The following is a 21,955-nucleotide window of genomic DNA, read 5'->3' on the forward strand; positions in this document are numbered from 1 at the left end:
GCAAAACCACCTTCTAAAGGAGGGATCTGTTCTGTGTTGGTGCAGCCCCACAACCCCCTCGTTGCTCTGTTTTCCCATTACCGTAGCAGCACCAACACCACTCCACAGTGGAAGAACATTCACACGCACACAGACCATAATTTTACCCATGCACAGCCAAAACACAGGACCCCATCTCCTGTCTGCATGCCTTCGTTTTGCTCTGGGAGGCCCTTCTGGAGAGCCACCATCTCAGCAAGCCCCTGCCCTTTGATTCTATCCATGGGGAGCAGGGCAGGCAGCGTCTAGCAGCAACGCGCTCAGCCCTGAGGCCAGACAGACACCTTGAAACTAAGCAAGCAAAGCAAGCAACCCACTCTTAGCTCGCTGGAGCAGAGCAGTTGGAGCCGTGCCTCCAGCACTCCCGCGCTGCATCCTCCCAGCCCAGCACACAGCGGGGCAGCGATGCTGAACGTGGAGCCGCACGGCGCTCCCAGCACAGCACCGACCTCCTCCTGCTTCCAAACGGGCTGTCGTTTTCACATGTATTCTTTACAAGCTGGCCGTCAGCATTCAGCCTTTCCTCTTTTTCCTGCTTCCCAATAACCATAAAGATGAATGTTAGTGCCTTTTTAACCTCCTATCCTCCTCCTGTTTAATTCTCCAACATGACTTTTCTGAGGCTTGCCTGTCTTCAGAGAAGAGCAGTTCAGAAAATGGAAAACTGTTGTGTTCCACATTCATTTAGTAACACAGTAATCACCGCTTGTATTTTTAAACCCATTTTTTGTTCTCTCTTTTTTTCCCCCCAAAAAAACTTTCCAGAAGCTGAATAAACAGGTGGTGAAATTACAGCTCTTGATTCTTTTTATGTGTGCTGTAAATTGCCAAAGCAGCAAAAGGAAAGAAGGAGAAAATTCTGAAGGAATGATTTTGGATACGATCTTAAGTGAGAAGTGGGAGAAAGGGTTATTTCCAAAGCGCACATTCTAATTCTGAAAGGAAGTTCTATATTCCATAGGGCTTAACAAGAAAAAAAATAATCCCAGGAAAATATCAAATCAAAACCTGTTATTTTCTTGTTGACTATCTATATTCTTAAACACAACGTTGCTTCCTTAAAGAAGCACCAGGACTGGGAAGGAGCTGCGACGAACTGCAAAACGTCTCCATGTATCCACATGCACAAAAATGGTTATGAAATGACAAGAGACAATCCTGTATATAATCAAAGACAGAATGCTGACATTCAAAGAGAAAACAACTGTAACAGCAGCGACTTTGAAGATGAGAAGGGTATTTATATATATATATTTTAATTGAAACAATGGCCAGCAAGATTTTTTTTGTAACAACCAATGCTTAAATGCATAACTTAGTATCAGCGTGCCTGCCAGGTGTCATTAGTATCAAAAAAGAAATTAAAAAAAGAAAGAAAAAAAAGAAAGAAAAAAAAGTGATGCGTAAGAAATTCATACTTACGTATGGAGTGGGATGGAGCAGCATTCTATAAATGGTTAATCATTCACCAAAGGGCAGCAAACCCTTCTGATGACAGACACGTTACTCCTAGGGCACCACGACCAGCCAACAGCCTCAGCGCAGCTCACAGCTTGGCCAGTTCCATTTCATTTTCCTCCTAAGACACCAAGTTGCTAACAATAAGATGGCTGCACAACACCACTCAGGTTTAACACTATTTTTTTGCACCTCGGGAGCAGGGGCTGAGATAGTGCTGCAGTGCAGATAACCGGGACCTCTGCATTTGCATGTGGTTCTGCCCTGCAGCAAAACAGGGCTTCAGAATCCATCCGGAATCCAGAGCACTTCTGTGCAATAACAAGAAATAAAGCTCAGTGTAATACTATACACTCCACACACTTTGACTATCAGAAATGAGAAAGCACACTGACCATTCAACAGTATTTCTCAGCAAGAGCCACTTTGTGTGATCACTTTCGTGGCCTTTTTAGCATTTCCTTTTACACAGACACTCAGAGCCAACGCTCTGCCAGTACAAAAGTCACACATCACAAACAGCTACACCGAAATCTTTCAGTGTTTGAAAGTTTTGCTTCCAGGGAATGGCATATTTGGCTGTAAGAGCCACGATGTGCAATGCTGGCTGAACTGCTGTGATTCACAAACAGTGAATCACAAAGAGGGAAATTTGGTGACTGAAGAGAGAGCTGTAATGTAAGACCCAAAATAAGGACTGTAGTATTTTTCTCTTCTTTGATCGGAAGATTATCAGAAGACTAAAAATACGCCTTTCCAAACCAGAACTCATACTAAGCACAGTGTTAGTTAGGAGAAAGCCAGAAAGGAAACAAAACAGTGCTAAATCACATCGGTAACACACCGACACGCACTGAAAATCACAAAGGCTTCCAAGTTGAAGTGTGCAAACCAGTCACTATTTGCTGGGGAAGCCTGAGAACACATTTTGAATAACGAACTGAAGAATGTTGTGATCCATCTCCCAGAAGTTTGCACACCACTGGGAGCAGGAAGAACCTATGGATGCAGTTTGTTTCTGTGTGAACACGATGCATGAAACAGTAACTAGAGAAAGAGCAACCCACGGTGCTTCTTTGGATGGCAAAGAACAAGTTTCAACGAATGCAAAGGAGAAGGAGTGAGAACTTCCTTTGCCCCCGCAGCAAACACAAACTTCCTTCCTATAAAGCACTGAAAAAGACAAAAAGTCCCCAAATGCACATACATGGTGATGGGACATGAATACTTTGGCTTTGTAGATAGCAGGCTCACCTAAGTCACGTGCTTAAGATCGTCTTCAAGAGTGTTTGCCCTGTGCCTACCACAGAGTTTTGTTCTCACCATCAGAACCCTTTTATTAAAAGGAAACAGTTAAAAAGCTTGATCGCATGCCTTGATTTGCTATTGCTTGCAACTTGCTGTTTATAATATTATTGTATATTTGCTGGAAAGACTGATGTAACGCAAACACGCACGCGTGTTGCACACACACCTGTATCAATGGGAGAATCGCCATTACTCACACACATCACAGAGCTATTCCTTCTAATCAAAGGAAAAGCTGCCAGAAGGAAGAAAAAATACCTTGGCTTTCACACATACAAGCTAATGACCCATGACTGCACGAAGCCAGAGTCGGTGACAGCGACGCATTGGGTCCTGCTTGTGATATAATTGCTCTAAAAAAGAAAGCATCAGAAATACCAACACCGCAGATGGAAAGAAACTCCTGCCTCCCAAAATTAGCTCTGTGTTACTCCCCCACGCTGCAGGATCTCCAGCCTGGATTGCTGAGGCACAGCACGGTGGGGCAGCTCCGCTTCTTGCAAACATCTCACTGAGCAACATGTTGGGAATGCAAAATGGGGATGTGGGCAAGAGATGCCCCAAAGCACACATCCTACAGAAGGGACAGCAAGGCAAACTGTGACACTGTCTGAAGCACACACCTCAAACCCACCAGGTATATTCCAGAAGGTTCCAAGGTGGCCTGCAAAGACCTTTTCATCAGGAGGGGTGGGGGGAAGCACTGAGGATTAAAGACAGATCAATTTTGCTCTAAAATTTTAAATGAAACACTCCTGTTTTGGAAAGAATTTCATTAAGGTGAAAATATAATACAGAAGTACCCATTTAGAAAGAATGTGCTATTAATTCTTAGCAGTGTGTGTGAAAGGGAAAATTGCATTTTTATCTAAATGGTTTTCTCTGCATAATCCATTTACGGTATTCTTTTACAGCTCAGTAATGGAAACTTTTCACATTTCTATTTGGGCCACACCACTGTGGAAAGCGGGAGCCATCTTTAGAAATGATTAAAGCACAGCCCCCCAAAAAGGAGGTTCTGAGAGAAGCTCCACAAAAGGAGGGCAAAAGGAGAATGAAGTATGTCCTGTAGGTTGGGAGCAAGAACAGAGGGGAAAAAGCCTCCAAAAAATGTGACGTAAGCCAAATTTTTGCCAACGAGAGGAAAAAAGGATGTGGGTTGGGTTTTTTTTCTAATGGAAAAGAAAAGGTTTGGTCTTTTCCCTCTTCTGTGTATGAAGCAAAACCAGCTCCTCTTCAATGCAGTCAATCCCAGACATATATAAAGTGGTTTTGTGCTTTCACTGAATGACTGCACGGGAATATTGGGAGCTATAACAACAGTTAGTAGTACATACAATTAAAAGAAACATCCCATCATCAAAAACAAACGCTCATTTCTCACTACTGAGAGTTCCATACAACCTGAAACTAGATATAATCTAAGCAATCATTCCCAACCATCAACACACGGGGATCCAGGTTTTCCTGCTGCGCTGCCATCAGCTGAAGGCAATGAGCTCAAGGCAAAGTGAAAGCAGACTCAGAGCTGCCCGGACCACACCTGGTGAGGTTTACTCCACCTGATACAATTAAGGGAGGATAGAAAATATAAAGTTTTCCAAATTCTAGATTTTCGAATCAAATGTCTGAAGCTCAGAAACCAAACAAGACAGCATGATGGCTTTGTATTTCATACACAAACAACCACTCTCCAAATCAGGGCTCACAAAAGAAGTTAAATCAGTGCATTTTCTGAGCGCCGCTCATTTAATACTCTTCACCTCTTCTTTTCCTGTGCTGACTTCTTTAGCTTATTCCTGAAAATCAGTACAACAAATCATTTTATTCTTCGGAACAGATAGCTGTAAGTGCAGCAGCAATGTAAAGACTATCGGACAATGAATAGTTTTTGTTCCCTTTACCTCGCCTCACTTCTTACTACAATGCTGTAATTACAGGAACCTACTCCTTTTTTAAGCTTTACAGTAAAGCGCTTTCCAAATTTAAGGCCAGCAACCAACCCTTCATTACACTTAATAGGTAGACATAAAAACTTAATTATATCACAGTCTCTCCAACTGTATGTTTTCCCAGCTCCTGGAGTTCATATTTGTCTGATTCGAGGATGAGATTTAATCTCTTCTGTTCTATAACACATATTTGAGAATCACACAAAGTGGCCTAGAAAAAAAATATTACTCAAAAATATAAAAGGGTTTGGGTAATTATTTGAGTAAGACTTCATTGATTTGTTAAAGGAGGAAAAAAAAAACAACACAAAAAAAAAGCAACGTTAGTCAGCTCATACAACTGAGACTCACAGCGCTGTAGCAGCAGCAAGGCAGCCCTTGTCAGGGAGCTCAGAGCCCACAGCTGCCCTGCAGCCCGGAGCAGTGCTGTACCCAAAAGCAAATTAATCCCTTCATTTCTCGTACGTACCTCAGTTCAAGTAATTTCAGAAACGTGGTACATTCACAGAGCAGACTGCTTTATCGTCTCATATAGAGTCCTACTGTGCATGCACAGAGTTTAAAGCAAAAAGCTGAGCTTACTGCTGTAGCTTTCCTTCTGACAGCTACCCGGGCTCCCCTGCACCACTTCAGAGCCATCTGAATTCAAACCCATTTCGCAGGCAGATACCACAAATAATAAGGAAAAGATGGCACAAAACATCCTACTGACTAAAAGCACTAAAAAAGAACAAGGAGGCAGAAGTCACCCGATAGGCTCTTTTCTTTGCTTGTGCCCCTATCTCAAACTAGATAACGTGACATTTTAATTGTGATTGAAACAGTCCTCATTTTTGCTCTGCCTCTAAAAGCAAGGGCTTGTACAGAGAACAGCTGGGAATGGGTACAGCGTACAAAGAAAGGCATGTGCTTACATTTAGAGGTAGAGAAGGGAACTACAGCATCCAACAACAAGCAGAAAAGAAAAATCACTCCGATTTTATCTTCAAAAACGCACTCAATGCTTCTGATTTGTTCAAATCAAGGATGTGTTACAAGTGTTTGACCCAATACCCAGCGACAATAAAATCTGTTCCACCGTAAAATAACAGCTGTTGTGCACTTTATATGATAATACTATTTTTGAAATGTATCAGAATTATTGTCTCATAGATTGGGGTAATTTTCATTGTGATTACAGTGGAATTCCCTGCGGGGGGGTGGGGGTGGAATACAAACAATAGGCACATTTCTATTATTATTATCATGCTTTTAAAACGGCTCTTGGCCTGAAATTTGGGCTATTCTTCAAACTGGGCAAAAATAAAAATACAAAACTTTTCCAGTGTTACATTGTGGAGTGAATAAAATCTACCAACGCAAACGAGTCAGACTTAAAACACCTACAGCATTAAATGCAAGAAGTTACCCAGGTGCCCTGGAGACGTGAGGGATGCCCTGCTTGTGGCAGCATTGCATCAGGACCTGGAGCTCACATCACAAGAACAGAGGGGCCATACCAGTGTTAAAGTGCCAATAGCTGAACCAACGTGGGTATGCACTGCCTGGGGGACGGTCTGCTCCTTCCCCTGTCCAAGAAGAGAGAAGCAAAAGAACACAGCCACGATTCTTCTTCCCCTGGATTTGTGGAGGAGGTGATAAATATTTCCCCATCGCTTCGGTTTCTTTTTCTGTTGCTCGGGTAGAGGAATGCATCCAGCTTATTGCACTCACACGCTCTGTTCAAAGCGCCGCAACTGCTGTCTTTTTTTCCAGGAGAAGAGAGCTAGAGAGTGGGACCTTAATACAGACTCCACCACGATCTAAATGGAATGCAAACCCAAGCATCCATAAGCATAATGACTTGACCAACTGTGCCATCTAGCCAAGGGCCGGCAGCACTCACAGCACTCAGCCTGCTGTAACCACGCAGACAATCAGAGCGTCACCTCCAGCACTGGGTGACAGAGAGGAGCTCCCAGGGGACAGACCCTCGTGGGGCTGCATTTGCATCCCTGGTTTCGTGCTGTCTTCCACCCATTGTCACCCTGTGCCTCTGTGACTGCGCTCAGCAAAAGGCTTCAAAATGTCACAGTGGAGGAAGGTGATCGGAAAAGGGGAGAGGAAGATAAAATGGAAAGGTTTTCCTAGGGAAGAGATGCTCAAATCCTGACCAGCAAATAACCCCAGCCCAGCCTCCATTTCCTATGTGAACAGATCCATTCACATCTTCATAGCAAAATGGTTTCAGGGTATCTCAAAGGAAAATAATAATAAATGGTTGTGCCATTGCTTTTTAAACTGCATTTTGGGAGAGCGATGAGGGGAGGAAGGATGTGGCCACCCCCATTTTTCTAAGTATCTGCTTCACATCACAGATTAAAATCCTCGATCTTAAACCAACTTAATGAGGGGATGAAGATTTTTCCTCCCTTTCCAAATGGCCGCTTTTTCAATTAACTGCTCTTCCTCAGCCTCGGGATGATCTTTCTATTAGCAATACAAATGCTCTCTAATATTTGGCGAATACTAATTCGCCAAATTAATGAGAAGCAGACTTAACTTTACAAATGTATATTTTGTTACACCAAAAAAAAAACCAAAAAACACCCATGCTCTCACAACCGCTCTCTGATTAAAAGCTTCTCTATGATGGAGAACACCAAGTGCTGAAGGCCCAGAACTGAAGCTAAGAGAGTTAAGAGAAGAAAAGGCAGCGCCTCAGTGTTCTCATCCTGCTTTTAAAGGCTCCAAAAAGAGAGATCCCAGAGGTTGGGCTGCACACAGTCTCCAATACAATGTTCTGTAAAGGACCAGCAGAGCTCACAGCTCACATGTGTGTTGATTCCATGCGTGCTCTCAAATAAACTGTATTTATTGTAATACAGAAACCTATCGAGGCAGCACTTCAACACAACCAGATTGCAGCTTCCCAAAGTGAAAAAGCTCCTTCAGACAAACCTCAAAAGCTAATAAAAATCTGGATGGTGCAGTGTCACGCACTGAGTTTTTAAGCTCAAATACTAAGCAAGCACAGATAGGTTTGATAAAATTAAAGCCAAACGCACTAGGCTTATGCAACGACAGACACTCAGCACAAGCTGAGCACACAGACAGGGAGCACCTTTAGGAGCTACAAGTGACCAACACACACACACGTGCATCCTGGGGAGTGAGATCCCCGGAATGTGGCTCTGAAACATCGGCACATCATCCATAAAATGTAATAAATTCATAGCAAAAAAAAAGAAAAAGCCTTTGCGTTAAAAGGGCCCCCAGTAATTAGTAATGCCTTAATAATCAGTGCTGCTTTAATGGCGTCAACCAAAAGAGAAGTTTTGCAAAGGAAAAGCAATGAATAAGGGTATTTTTTCAATAAGCCAGTTGTCTTATCACTATGTGCCAAATAGAGAAAAACCTGCTTTACATGTTAAAAGCTGAAAAATCCAAGATGGGGAAAGCCAGGGTGGACCTTAATTCCTGGAGGACCAAACAGCCTTCTTCATAATTGCCATAGGGTATCTCCACCCCAAAAGTCATAGGGAGAAGTGCAGAAGCAAAGCACACACCTCACCAACAGGAGCTCCCTCTTAAAAACACCCCTCCAACAAACAAAACCAGGAATGCTGTGCTTCAGAATACCCACCTCAGCCTTAAATATGCCCCCCAAAATATAGGCATACGTTTACAGATGAAACTTAGCTGCTTTTGGGGGCTTGGATTTTTAATGTGGAACAAAAAAGCACAGGGACAGACAGTGCCATGCGGGGCTTCCTGGTAACTGAAATGGGCCGAATCCCACAAAGCACAATGTGAACGGTCACTATTCCTAAGCATGCTCAAGGAACGAGCCATTAAGCTGCTCAGTTTGGGGAAATCTTGTATGAAAAGCAGCAGACAAGTTGGGCCACCTGAAGATTCACTGTTGAGCTCCACATTTTCTGTGGATACTCTGCCACTTTTAATACAAATTTATGTGACGTGAGAGACTTAAAACATACAGCGGTTTGCCTAGTGATAAGATTTCACACAGCCACATACAGATATTTTGCCATTCACACACCCCTGTTATCCCACAAATGAATTTGTCTTTATAAGACAGCAGACTTTGTTAAAAGAAAGTACAAAGGTGCAGAGCACGCTGCTGATGAGCGTTAATTCTGACACAGCCGCGGGTCTGTGGATGGAAAGGCAAATGGAGCAGCCACGGGAGGCACTGAAATGCCAACAAATCCACACATACATGGATTAAATACTGCATTATAGCAGCTATAGTAATATTGCAAACTCTCCCCTTCTCTTTCAGGCAAACAAAGCAGCATCAGGAAACACACATTCATCACCGCCAAGTGCCGTCAATGAACTCACTTCCAGCAATCCTTACAACCATACACTGCTCCACACGCTATTTCAGCACGTGAAACACCCCACAACGTATCTAACACACTCAGCCTCAGCAAACAAACCTCATCCCCACAGAAAAACCCCTCCAAATTTAGCAGAGCTGACAACAAAAGCACACACCAGGAGAAGAAAGAAAACAAAGGCTCCCAACGCCTCAGCGGGACCGAATTTGTCCTTTGTGAATATGCTTGGTAGTAACTTACACGCATCACCCACTGCTGCACCAAGAGTTGTACCCTCCTGGTTCCCACAAATGACAGGTTGGGCGTTATGATGAAATATGAACAGCGACTGAAGGATGAAGCACAAAGCATTGCTGCGCCCAGCACAGCACGACGGCTGCGGAGCTATAGCACTGCGCTCTGATTTTTGCTATCAGTGCCTACACAGCTGTGGGTTACACGTGGATGTCCTCACCTGGCACAGGCAACACGGGACCTTCCAAACGTCAATTAAAAATGAAAAGCAAGAGCCCAGTAGAACTCAGTGAATGGGATCCTGAAGAGAATAGCAATCAACACCTCACTGAAGGGAAATCGCTGTGCTTCAGTGAAACCAAGCAAAGCAAAAAGCTGCTAAACTAGAGCTGGTTTTCACGTGAATTGGATCGAGTTGCTCTTCGTCAGCTACAGCCACGCTATTGAAGTCAACGGGAGCTCTCCAGGCTGAGCACTGTGATGTTTCTCTCCCTGCTGTAGCTGCACGGCAGAGCAGAGCGTGATGTTACAGACAGGGGAAGGAGCGATCGGCCCTCACCAAAGAGCTGGTGGTACAAGAAACTACGAGTCAGAGAGAATTCCTGACTAAAGGTTGTTACTAAATGACACAAGTGCGTGTGAACTGTGGTCTAAAATACCATTACCTGTCCTCATCTACCTTTAAATCTCACAACTCGCACAGGCTGCCAGATAATTAGCTAATTATTTCACTACGGGCATGAGTATTAAAAAAAGAGTTGAATCACAAGGAATGCAAACAGCCATGAAAACAACTCCAACAAGTTGTCACCCCCAGAAATCCAGGTATAACCCGCTTGTGCTCCTGGTGTTGCTGAGTTTTAGGGAGCTTCTCAATCACAAAGAGCCCTGGGAGAGCAACGGTGGAACCAAAGCCTTCGTCCTCCCCCCCCATACACTCACAGCAGAGCCCAGCACTGCAGTCCACCTCCCCCTATCCCTGCACCTAAGAACCAACGCAGATTTCACCATCACATTCATGCCAAGAACATTTTTGCTCCCCTGCTACATTGTGTGTTAGCACAAGGAACTGTATACCAGAGGATAACAGTTACAAAAAATTCTCTGCTGCTGCCCCTGAGTTTTGCCATTTGAACCTTGCAACAACCAAAGGGTGAAACCAAACAGTGCCTGTGATCACTGCTGTAAGAACCGGCTGCTTTCTGCCTCTGGAATACCCAAACCCGTCCTTATTTAGGAGCCCTGATGGAATGGTTTCCTTCTGAGTGATGAGCTGTTCCAACAGCAGCGCTGTGCTTATCGCGACCAGGGACGTATTGCTCAAGATGTTACTAAGAATAGTGGTGATCCGAGTGCACGTAGGAGTGCTGTGAAAGAAGGCAACACTCCACACCACCACACACACACACACAAAAACACACCGAATGTTAAGCCAAACTGCACTTTCAATAAACGTGCAGACTGTTTGCTGCTGTTTTGTTGTTTTATATATGTATATCTATGGAATTAGGGTGAATGGGATAAATTCTCCTTTGGCAATCTGTTCTTAAGCACAAGGTGTGTTCATGGCTGTATGTGTGTGTGTGTGTGAGGGGATGGATGACGGAGGGAGGGCGAGCGCGTCTGTGTGCCGAGTCTGCCAAGGTGGAACTGACAGGAGCTGTGATTTGTGCTAACTAGCTATTGATCCAGTCAGATCGAGATGTTGTGTACAAGAAACAATAAAAGAGAAGGGGCCAGGAAGGATGCTGTGTGCAACTCCATTTAAAAATGGAAAAGAAAGGCCCCAAACAAACCAATTTATGTCCTTGCCTGAGTGAAGCACGGAGAATGCTGATGGGCTTCCTACAGTCTGCTGTGCATGCTAAACACTCCCGCTTCAAATGAGAGTCTCCTGAGCTGGGCATTAACCATGAACAAAGAGACAAACAGTGGGGGCGAGGATTCACGCTTCAGGAAGCCTAAGCTGGAGCACCGACCAGAACTGGGAGTGGGGAACTGATGGTGCCCAAAGCACCTGAGCTCCATCTCATTTCTCAGTGCCTTTCTTATTGAGATCACCGAGCACAAAGTCAATCTGTAAGACTTAGCCTAACAAAAACAACTCCAAACTACGCCGTCGTGCCACAACAGCAACTTTCCTGGGCTGAAATAATGCATTTCTAGCATATAAATCACACACGTGTAATTGTGGCACATCTCACAACTGCCTGTGCGCCCTCACACACATGTGCCTATTGTAACATCCCCACGGCGGGCAGGCGGCTCTCAAATACGGCCGTGAGACGACAGAATAGAAACCAATTGAATCCATAATCGCCTTTATCTTAACCAGCCTTTATCACAGGGACTTCTCCGTTGAAATCTTATTTTTCAGAGCTTGGAGAATTACGGTGCCCTCTGGGCACGGGGATGGATCAAAAAATGACACTGAATGCCAAAATGAAACATTTGCCAGCTAAGCAAGTTTTACACCAGCGGACCCAGAACCCCAACTTCAATTTCCTTCCTCCTAAAGAAATAAAGGCCAAAAGCATCTCCCTGCTAGTCGGCTCAGAGCACGTGCATGAAAATACCTGAAAGTGAAGCGGGATCACTAACAAATGCATGTTCCCATGGCTTGGGCAGATCGAACAGTTAAGAGGAAGCGGCTGCAAAGCACAGCAGCGAGGAGCCCCTGAGCCCCCCCCAGTGCCTGGCTGAGCCCCCACACCTCAGCACTCTGCAGGTGGCCACTAAGCTCAGAACCACGACCCAGGGCCCCGCTGGGCCATGGCTGCTTTGCCCCCAGCACTGCGGCCCCACCGAGCTGTGGGGCAGGGTGAGGTTGGTACGTGCCCAGTAACCCAAACAGCAGCCCATAGTCCCCCCCATCCCCGTGGGCCAGGACACGCGCGGGACAGCAGATACCTTCTTTGCTGGGGTTTGTGGGCTTGGGCTTCTCCCACGGTGCCATGGGCTTGTCCTCCTCCTGCCCCTCCATCAGGGCCTTCTCGCCAGGCAGGTACCAGGTGGAGTTGTGCTCCGCCATCAGGGAGTCCAGGTCGATGGTGCTCATGGTGTTCTTGACACCCTCTGAGCAACACCCGCTCAGGTCACTGTCCCCATTCTGCCCCGCGCACTCGCCCTTTTTGCTCTTCAGCCCCAAGGGTTGGTCTTCCGAGATGCTGAACTGCTGCCGCTGGAGCTGGATCTGCGCCTGCAGGATCTCCAGGGGGTGGATCTCGTCCTGGGTCGAGGTGCTGGTTGGGGTCCGCACCTGCTCCATGCCCGGCGTGCCGGGGTGCGCGCCCGCCGTGCTGCTGAGCCCGTAGCTGTCGGGGGTCGAGGTAGATGTATTGAGGAGGCCGAGGGCCAGGGGCTTCTGTCCGTTGAGCAGGGCGTGCTCCCCGCGGGGCAGTTTGGGCGAGCCGCCCAGCAGCGGGCTGCGCGTGGACTTGGGGCCGGCGTTGTCGGAGCTGGAGGACACCTCGTCTTCGTTGCCGTAGCTGGTGCTGACCTCGTCGGCAAAGTCCACGTGCGGGGAGCTGCCGTCCGACTTGGTCACGCTCTGGATGCCGCTGTCCAGCGAGGACATGAGGTCGGGCTGCTCGCCCAGCAGCAGCTCGCCGCCTTTGCCCCAGGAGGGCGATGTCAGGGGCTTATCGTGGGGCGTGCCCCCGCCGCGCTCCGCTCCCGATGCTCCCGTCGGACCCCCCGCGGCCGGAGGCGCCGGTTGCCCCGGGCTGACGCCCGCCCCGCCGCCCTCCGCGGCCGAGAACTTCTCGAAGAAGGTGCCGGGGCTGACGTGCCCGCTGTCCCGTTTCCGCCGGCCCCGCCCCCGCCCTCCGCCCGCCTTCCCCTCGCCTCCGGCCGCCGGCTCCAGCGCGAAGCCGGGCGACAGGCTGCTCTCGGCGGGCAGCAGCGGAGCGGCCTTACCCGCGCCCCCACCCGCCGTCGGCCCCGCCGGGAAATAGTCCGGGGCGGCGGGCGGCGGCGGGTCGGGCTCGGCCTGGCTCAGCTTGCGCTTGGCCTCGGCCGGGCTCTTCTTATTGAAGGTGACGTTGAGGTTGGGGGCTCCCAGGCTGGCGATCATGTTCTGGCAGGCGGTGGACAGGGCGGCCAGGCAGCTCTGCCCGAAGACGTTGTCCTTGCCGGCCGGTTTGCTGAACGAGCCCAGCGACAGAGCGCCCAGTTTGCTGGCTGCGGGTCGCGGCGGCGGCGGCGGGGGGAACTCGGTGGGGGGCGGCGGGTACGCACCGGGCGAGGCGCTCAGAGCGGGCGCGTTCCCGTGTGATGGGGGCTGCCGCGCCGCCGCCCCGAAGGGGAAACCGGGCTGGGCAGCGAAGTCGGCGGGGCCGCGGCGCTCGGACGGGGCGCTGGGAAGGGCCACGCCGCCACCCGGGGACTGCAGCTGGGAGAGGCCGCCCACGGAGGGAGCGAAGGGCGGGTGGACGCCGGGCGAGGGCAGAGCCTGCGCCGGACCTTCGCCCGCCATCCGCAGCGGCTCCTGCAGCCCCAGCGCTCCGGTTCCCGGTCGGAACAGCACGGCCGCGCCGCCCGGCTGCAGGCCCAGCTCGTGGGGAGCCGGTTCGGCCGGCAGCCCCGGCCCGGCCATGCGCCGCGGCAGCAGCTCCCCGGGCGGCGGCGGCGGCCCCGCGAACCACGTGCCGTCGGGCGCCAGGTGCGGAGCCGGGGCGTCGAAGCCTCGAGCTGCGGCGGCGGCCTCGCGTTCGAAGGCGGGTGGCGGCAGGGAGCCGGGCGGACCCACGTCGCCGTGGTGCCCCAGCTGCTGCAGGCTGGGCGGCCGCAGGCGCTGCTGGCTGCGAGATGCCATCTGCTTCATCACCAGGGCCGCGTTCTGGCGCTGCGATAGAGCCGGGTGATCGGGGCCGCCGTGCGGGAGCGGCCCCCCGAAGGCGTCGGGAGCCGGCGGGGTGAAGTCGCCCGGCAGCCCCGGGTAGGCGGTCGGGGACAGGTGACTCTCCACGGCCGGGCCGTGCATCCCGCCGGCCCACGAGGCGCAGCGCTCGACGCCGGGGTTGCCCGGGAAGTCGAAACGCGGCCGCTTGGCGACGCTCACGTAGGGGGCATCGAAGTGCTGCAGTCTTTGATTTGGTGGCTGTTGCGGAGGAGGGTGCTGCATATTAAACACGGGGTCGGCGTAGGGATGCATATTCCTGTTCTCCAGTCTGTGAATAGGGTATTCAAACTGTGCGTGCTGGTTCTGCATTATCGGCCCATTGTCCTGCAAGTTGGGGTTGGGAGCGTTGGCTTCCGTTTGCTGTTGCCTAGGGATGGCCGGCGGGCAGGAGTTCTGTCTGGCCAGCAAACCCGGCGGCTGCTGCGGCTGCTGCTGCTGCATCAGCGGGTGCCGGCCGCCGGGCCCCGGCTCCAGGCTGCCGGGCATCTTCCGCGCTCCCCCGAAGCGCTCGAAGAACACGCCGTGCTGCTGTTGCTGCTGCTGCTGTTGCGGCGGTGGAGGAGGGGGCTGCGCCTTGGCCACGGCCATGCCCGGAGCCCGGGGCAGCGCCGTCCCCGCGAAGCCGCCGCCCGCCGGCACCTGCCGCCCGCCTCCGTAGTGCGGCAGCTGCCCCTCGGGCTCCGACGGCGAGAAGACCGGCAGCTCGAAGTGCGCGGCGGGGCCGTCGCCGGGGTAATTGTATTCCAGCGAGTCCTGCGCGGGGAGCCGCCGCTGCTCCAGGCCGTGGGGCTCGGACGAACCGGCCGCCGGGAGCCCGTGGAAAGAGGCGGCGCGGTTGGGGGACTGGTCGAGGGGCAGGCAAGGCGCCGGCACGGCGTGTCCGGAGGCGCCGGCGCTGTGCTGCTGGAAGTCGGGCAGGTTCCCGGCGCGTTGCTGTCCGAAGCCCTCTGCTCCCTGGCTCTCGGCCATGTGCTCGTAGCCGTCGGCGAACGCCGTCTGCCCGCCCAGCGCGCCGTTGTAGCCCAGGAGGCGGCCGCCGTGCACGCAGGACGCGCCGGGGTCGGGCCCGAAGTTGCCGCCGAAGTGCGGCTGGTGCTGGTGTTGGTGCTGGTGCTGGTGCGGGTGGTGAGCGCCGCCGTGGCCGCCGTGCGGCTGCTGCCCGCCGAAGAAGCCGTGCACGGGCGGCTGCATCCCGGCTCCGTGCAGCTCGGCGGGGCCGCGGCCCGGGAAGCCGTAGCCGTCGCCGGGCAGGCTCATGTTCATGCCGAGGAGGGGCGGCTCGCCCAGCGCGCCCAGGGCCGGGTCCACCGCGGCCGCCGGGCCGCCTCCGCCGAAGGCCGGAGCCTTGAAGTGCGCGCTCATGCTCAGTCCGGGCTGCCCGAAGCCGCGCTCCCCCTGCCCGCCGCTCCGGCTGCTCATCTGCGGCTCGAACTGCTCCAGCCCGAACATCCCCGCTGGGCTCAGAAGCTCATGGCCGCCCCCGCTGCCCGCCCCCCCCCAGCCGCCCCGGTTCACATCGCTCCGCGCCCCGGCCCCGCGCCTCACCCCGCGCCTCTCCGCTCGCTGCCGCCCGGCGCTGCGCTGCCCGGGAGCCGACGGGGCGCCGCGCCGCCGCTCATAGGCTCCACCGGCGCCCGGGAGCCGCGCGCCTCATCGCCGTCCGCCGGACCTGCGGGGGCTCCGGGGGCGGCGGCGGGGCCGGGGCCGGGGCGGGCGCTTCGTGCGGGCGCTCGGAGGGCTCCGCCGCGCTCCCCTCGCGCGCGCTCCCAGCTCTCAGCCGGCGCTGGCGGAGCAGCAACAAGTTTTGCATTTCAGCGATGAATTTCAGCCATCGGGGCTGCGCCAATGAGCGCCGCGCGGCCCGGGGCGGGGCTCGCCGTTAAGGTGGATCCGCCGCGCCGGCTCCGCGCCCCTCGGTGACAACAGGGGGGAATTGGGGGGGGAGCAGCCCGGGGTATCGCCCGCCCGTCCCGGCCGTCGGGGCGCCGAGCGGAGCGGAGAGATTCGGGCACCCCGAGCCTGGGAGGTGCCTCCGATCCGGCCGTGCGCGGTCGGAGCCCTCCCGGTAACGGCTGATATAGGGAGAGGCGGCACGGCCCGGGACGGGGCAGCGGGAGCGGAGCGGTCCGAGCTCGGCGCCCCCGGGGTGAGAACAGCGCTGGGATCCGGGGGACAACGGGGAAGGAAGCGGCACCTGCAGATCTCGCAGCTCTCACTTGTTCGTAGCGAAGAGAAAATAATAATAAGAAGAAAATGAAATGACTCGCAGCAAAAGGAAAAAAAGAAAAAGCAAAAAGAGAGAGGGAGAGAGAGATCTATAAATAAGAGCTCTATAAATAAGCGGCCCGGCACTATTGGTGTGTGGCAGCGGAGTTTTAAAGGGATTTTTTTCTGCAGGATCAGGATGCCGGGCTGTGATTAAATATTGATTTTGTGTAATTAGTTTTCATGTGAACTATCCTCCTCGCTGATGGCCGGGAGATTTCACAACGGGAGAAGAAATGGGATCGGACGTGGAAATTATTACTTAGCGGAGGGACGGGGGGTGTTGGGGGTCGGCGGCGGCACAAAGGGGAGAAGCGAAGTTCCGTGCGCGGCGGGGAGGGCGCTGACAAAGCGGAGCGGTTCGGATCCCGTTGTCCTGATGCTCCCCCAGGGCCTGACCCCACCCCGACCACCACCACCCCCGCTCCCCGGGGCTCTACGGCCGCTGCTCCGGCGACCGCTGCCCGCTCCGTCTCGTTCCTCTGCGGCTCCGTGCGCTCCGTCGGAGCTCGTCTTGCGAACGGCCGCAGCTCCCCCTGGCGGCCTCGCGTCGCAGCGCTCCGGGATGGCGGAGCGGAGCCGTCGGGGCGCGGTGCGGGGCTCCAGGGATGGGGTGGGAGCGGTTCCTGCTCTGCCTTTAGGGCAGACGGGGCGCACTGTTGTAATTCGTAATGTTAATAGAAATGTCCACTGATGAATCTTTCTGTGGCCGCGGAGGTGTTTAACTTAAATAGGGCATTTGTTCTTTTGTTTTCTTTTTAAGTAAAGGGGAAAAGTCTGGGATTGAGCTGGAGGGGGCTCTGAGCACTGGTGGAGCTGTGGGTGTCTCTGTGCGCTGCTGGGACCAGCTGGACTTCAGGGCTCCTTCCAACTCAAACCATTCTGTGGGTCTATGAAAACCTGAAATGCAGCAGAGCACGGAGAGCACTGTCAATGACAACAGCACCAATGCACAGAGCCACTGTCAGTGTGTTTGTGCCAGGGTGGCACAAAGGAATTTCCCACCGAGGTTGCCCACTGGATGATGTACCTGTCAGGAGTAGCACTGGATGCTAATTGCTGCTGTGATCACATTGGATTCCATTTGTTGCTGACCCTTTTTATCTCAGCTTTGTGATCACGGTTAGACACAGCCACAGCCTGGGCTCTGCACCATGGTGTGATGAGCGCTGCATGGTGTGGCTGTGGAAGGAGTGAACTCACTGCTACCAGCGCTGCGTTCCCACTGCCCAGAGCTCCCACCGCTGCCATGCGACCTCAGGCCAATGTACCATCACAGCTCTGCTCCAACTCCAGTTCTGTTGCCTCAAGGGCTCATCCTGCAACAATTCACGCACATCAGCTTACACGTAAGAGACCAAATCCTTTGGCAAAGAGATTTAATGCGATGAAAACAGCTCACCCTGTTACTTGCAGGTAGATGCTGCATCCATTTGTTCCTCAGGTGGAAGAAGCGCTGTCTGTCAGTAGAGCTGCAAAGGAGAACACACACATATATGGGATGGAGACTCCCTCATTCCATGGGCTGAACACCCCAAGTGTTCCAGCACCTTGAGCTCCTGTCTATGACCAACAGCAGAGCCTTGAGGCTGTAATGCAGCCACAGCACCGTAATGGGGAAACCTCTCCTATATTGCAGCAAGCAGGAAGAAATCTATCTTACAAACAGCGTTTTTACTTTCGGTCTTTGGGTTTTGGCCATCACGGGGGGAAGGAGGGAAAGGCGTTATTGAAACAGCGGTAGCTGCAGGGGATTCTTTTCTAAATTCACAATAGCCGTCGCTGCTGCCAAATCCGAAGTGGAGAGGATTCATTGATTTCGACTTTCAAGACAATGGCGTGATTTGGGGTTTCATATTGCAAGCTCTGCAAACCAAATAGCGGGTTTGATTGAGGGGGGAAAAAAAAAACACAACAACAAAAAAAAAATGGAACAATTCGAACGCCATCAATTCATCAGCCCTGAATTCAGCCCTTTCCACGGTGCCAGTCCGACTTGCAGTGAGAAAAGTGGCTGCTCAGCAAAAAAAAGGGGGGGAAAAAATCCCCTTTTTAACCAAATGAATGCATCATACATAAAACATCGCGGAGCATACAATTAGTAAGCAAATGTAAGAGTTCAGCTCAGTTCATAATTATTCAGCAAACCTATTCAGGACCATTTTTTTTTTCTCTCTCTCTCTCCCTGCAGCAATCAACTGTGTGGGCTCATTACCACGGAGAATCGAAGGCAAAACCACACATAACTGTACAAAACAAGCCCATATGCTGGAAAACTTCAGCTTGCTGTTAGCGAGAGGTCTTTTAAGCTGTTCCATCTAGCGGAGGCACGGCTCGCTTTTCTGTGCCACTCACACCTCAGCTCTATAAGGCAGCGTTTGGTTGAGATCAGCCTTCAGGTGTATTGGTGTGACTGCTGAAAGGCACGGCTGAGGGATAGATGTTAGAACTGATGATACATTTTCAGCTGGAGCACTGATGGAGCTGTGGGTGTCCCTGAGCACTGCAGGCAGTGGGAACAGCCGGCTTTGGGGGTCCCTTCCAACTCCATCCATTCTATGGCTCTGTGATTCTACACATCTGATTGTGTTGAAAAATAAACCCCAAACCCAAGGAATTAGCTCACATAAACACCCCAAAGGATTAGTTAGTCTGCAGGAACCGTAAGGGTTTTATATTTCCTAAAGTAACTCGGTGAGACATCAATAAAAAATAGCACCTCTCTATATGGATAATCACTATTTAACTCTCCTCGGTATTTTCATGGTGGAGTTTGTATGATTGACTTTGTTCTGCTGTTTTCTTAAACCCGAAGCAGGTGGGATTTATGGCAGCGTGGTGGAGCAGGAATGAGCTCTGAGCATCTGGAAAGTCGGGCTCACCGTGGGTGATGCCAGAAAACCACTGCAGTTAATTCATTTTTCATCATCTTATAAACCGAACTATTGTGAAAGGCAAAAAGCAGAGGCTATTTCATGAAGTCCTGATGACTTAATTTTCCCTGAGCATTCGGTTCACAGAGCGCTCACCTTGGTGCTTTCCTTTACATACACACATCGGGTGCTGTTTGTCTGCAAGTTCTTCTCCTCTGCCACTTGGTTGGAGTTGGAAGGGACCCCCAGAGCCATCAGTTCCCACTGCCTGCAGTGCTCAGGGACACCCATAGCTCCATCAGTGCTCACAGCCCCATCCCCTGACCGTGGGTGTCTGCAGGGATGGGGCATCTCCACCTCTCTGTGCACCCTGTGCGGTGCCTCACTGCCCTCAGTGTAAAAAACACCTCCTTATATCCATCCCAAATCTCCCCTCTTTGAGTCTGAAACCATTTCCCATTGTCCTATCAACACAAACCCTGCTACAGCATTTGTCCCTTCTGTCCCACAGCCCCTCTGGGTACAGGTGGCACAAACCGGGCTGCCCATCACCAGCACAAGGGGTTAAACATCTCCTGCCATCCCACAGGAGCTCCGGGATCACATGGACAAAAGGGCCGATTTAATCCCGGCTGCAGACGACTCACATTGTGCTCCCAGACTTCGAGCAATGTCAGGCTATCGGGTTTCCCACTCATATCCAAGGCGCAGCCCGAGCACAGAAGGGGAACAAAGACCTCTTTGTTACCGGGGAAAAAAAAATATCCCCCGAAGATATTAACAGCGCAGCAGAGTTCAAACTGTTAAATGATTCAAATATTATTTAATGAATACATTCAAAATGAGGTCTCAGAACCCAGAACACTTTTTAGATCATCATTTACAGAGAACCCGCCTCTTCGTTTACTTCTTTATGAACTCGTTGCTGTCAGGTTTTAATTATAAACCATTTTGCTTCCGGGCTTTTTCAGGGACTTCACTTATTGGCAGAGTTTGGTTCTCCTCATTGCGCTGCAGATGGGGACGGCTGCACCCCCCAGTCGTGGCATTCCTTGTCAGGGGTGGTGGTGTCCCATCCCTGGGGACACTAAAGGTCAGGGGATGATCCCAGGGCATAGATTACCCTGGGACATTGTCACTACCAGCATAGGAATACTTGAATGATCAACAGGATGGCTCGAACCTTCACAATCGATCATCATTTGCTCGAGCTAACATTAACTTTGGGAGATGCTGTTACCTACCAATTAATGGAAAGTGAGAGTAAATGCTGCTGCAGCTAATTGCCCAACACAAACACTGCGTAGTAAAGTCGTTACAGATAAGGCATGCTTTGAATCTGAGGACTGTGTAAAGGTGCTGTTGCTTTTCCTCACTCAGCAAAATTCCCAGGACCTCATTGTGTATGGAGTGTATAAACAGGAGGAGGAACGGCTGTTCACAAGGATAGTGATAGGACAAGGAAGGATGGTCTTAAACTGAGACAGGGGAGGTTTATGTTGGATCTTAGGAGGAAGTTTTTCACCCCGAGGGTGGTGACGCACTGGAACAGGTTGCCCAAGGAGGCTGTGGATGCCCCATCCCTGCAGGCATTCAAGGCCAGGCTGGATGTGGCTCTGGGCAGCCTGGGCTGCTGGTTGGTGGCCCTGCACACAGCAGGGGGTTGAAATTAAAATGATCACTGTGGTCCTTTTCAACCCAGGCCATTCTATGATCCTATGATAAGGGCCATGGTTCAGTGTCAGCTCTGACCATTCAGAACAGCTGAAGTCCCCAGGTGATATTTGTTTTATAAAATCCATGGCTGAAAGGGCTTGAGTAACTCACTGGCATCTCCTGGCTGCTCAAGAGAAGACACTTTAACTGACTGAATGCTATTTACATTTCTATTGTGATAAAAGTTTATGGTGCAGCCTTAAAATCAGAGCAGTCCAAGTGCCGCCTGCTCCACCTCCCAACACAAATACACACAAAGAGGGAAAATCACAGCACAAAGCATGGCATGCCGCCTTCATCAGTGTAAGTCAGTCAAAAACATGGGGGTAAATCACAAGAAAAACAGCAATACCTTCACCCAGCAGCACATTATCTTCATACATCCCACTTTCATAATGTTGTATCAGCAAAAAGCTTCTGTGCTTCCCTGTTGCTCCCAGCGAAACACACGCAGTCCTCGCTAGTCCATTCAGACCATGCTCTTAACATGCAGCCAAGTGATGGGTTTGAAAGGTTACTGCAGAATATGGTTCACAGCAGTCTACTGCAGTGAATAAATATCATGTTTACATACCCATTAGAACGAAACCATGTTGTACTTCCGCTGCTTCACGTTGGTTTGCCATCTGGAACTTCAACAAGCTGAGCAGCAAAAACAAAACAACAAAAAAAACAACAGGAAAAAAAAAAGAAAAATGAGAGAATTCAATTTTGCATTGACAAAAAGGAGCCGTACAAGTTTTGATTTACAGCAGCAGAAGAAACAACCTCAGCAGTAGAAACACACCCAGAGACAGAGCTGCTTCCCTGTTGGCACAGCCTGCCTGGTATACAGGGCTCAGCCACAATGCATGTATCTGC

The 21,955-nt window shown here is 51.3% G+C and overlaps 1 protein-coding gene and 1 long non-coding RNA gene across 2 annotated transcripts in view; both read right to left on the reverse strand.

Annotated features, from left to right (window-relative positions):
- The window catches only part of MN1 (MN1 proto-oncogene, transcriptional regulator), a 35,621-nt gene extending 19,758 nt beyond the window's left edge, over positions 1-15,863 (reverse strand). The window contains exon 1 of the mRNA XM_015878308.3: positions 12,248-15,863. Coding sequence (XP_015733794.2) covers positions 12,248-15,689 — 3,442 coding nt within the window. The 5' untranslated portion in view covers positions 15,690-15,863. The remainder of the gene's footprint in view (positions 1-12,247) is intronic.
- Positions 15,864-17,535: 1,672 nt separating this feature from the next.
- LOC146759658 (uncharacterized) lies at positions 17,536-21,622 on the reverse strand. The gene is made up of 3 exons (XR_014949139.1): positions 21,447-21,622; positions 17,908-17,977; positions 17,536-17,824 (listed from the first exon to the last, which is right to left on the reverse strand). It is a non-coding gene; the product is annotated as an uncharacterized LOC146759658 (long non-coding RNA).
- Positions 21,623-21,955: the final 333 nt, after the last annotated feature.

The sequence above is a fragment of the Coturnix japonica genome, chromosome 9 (genome assembly GCF_054131305.1).
Source record: "Coturnix japonica strain WE chromosome 9, WE-NBRP24, whole genome shotgun sequence".
NCBI lineage: Eukaryota > Metazoa > Chordata > Aves > Galliformes > Phasianidae > Coturnix > Coturnix japonica.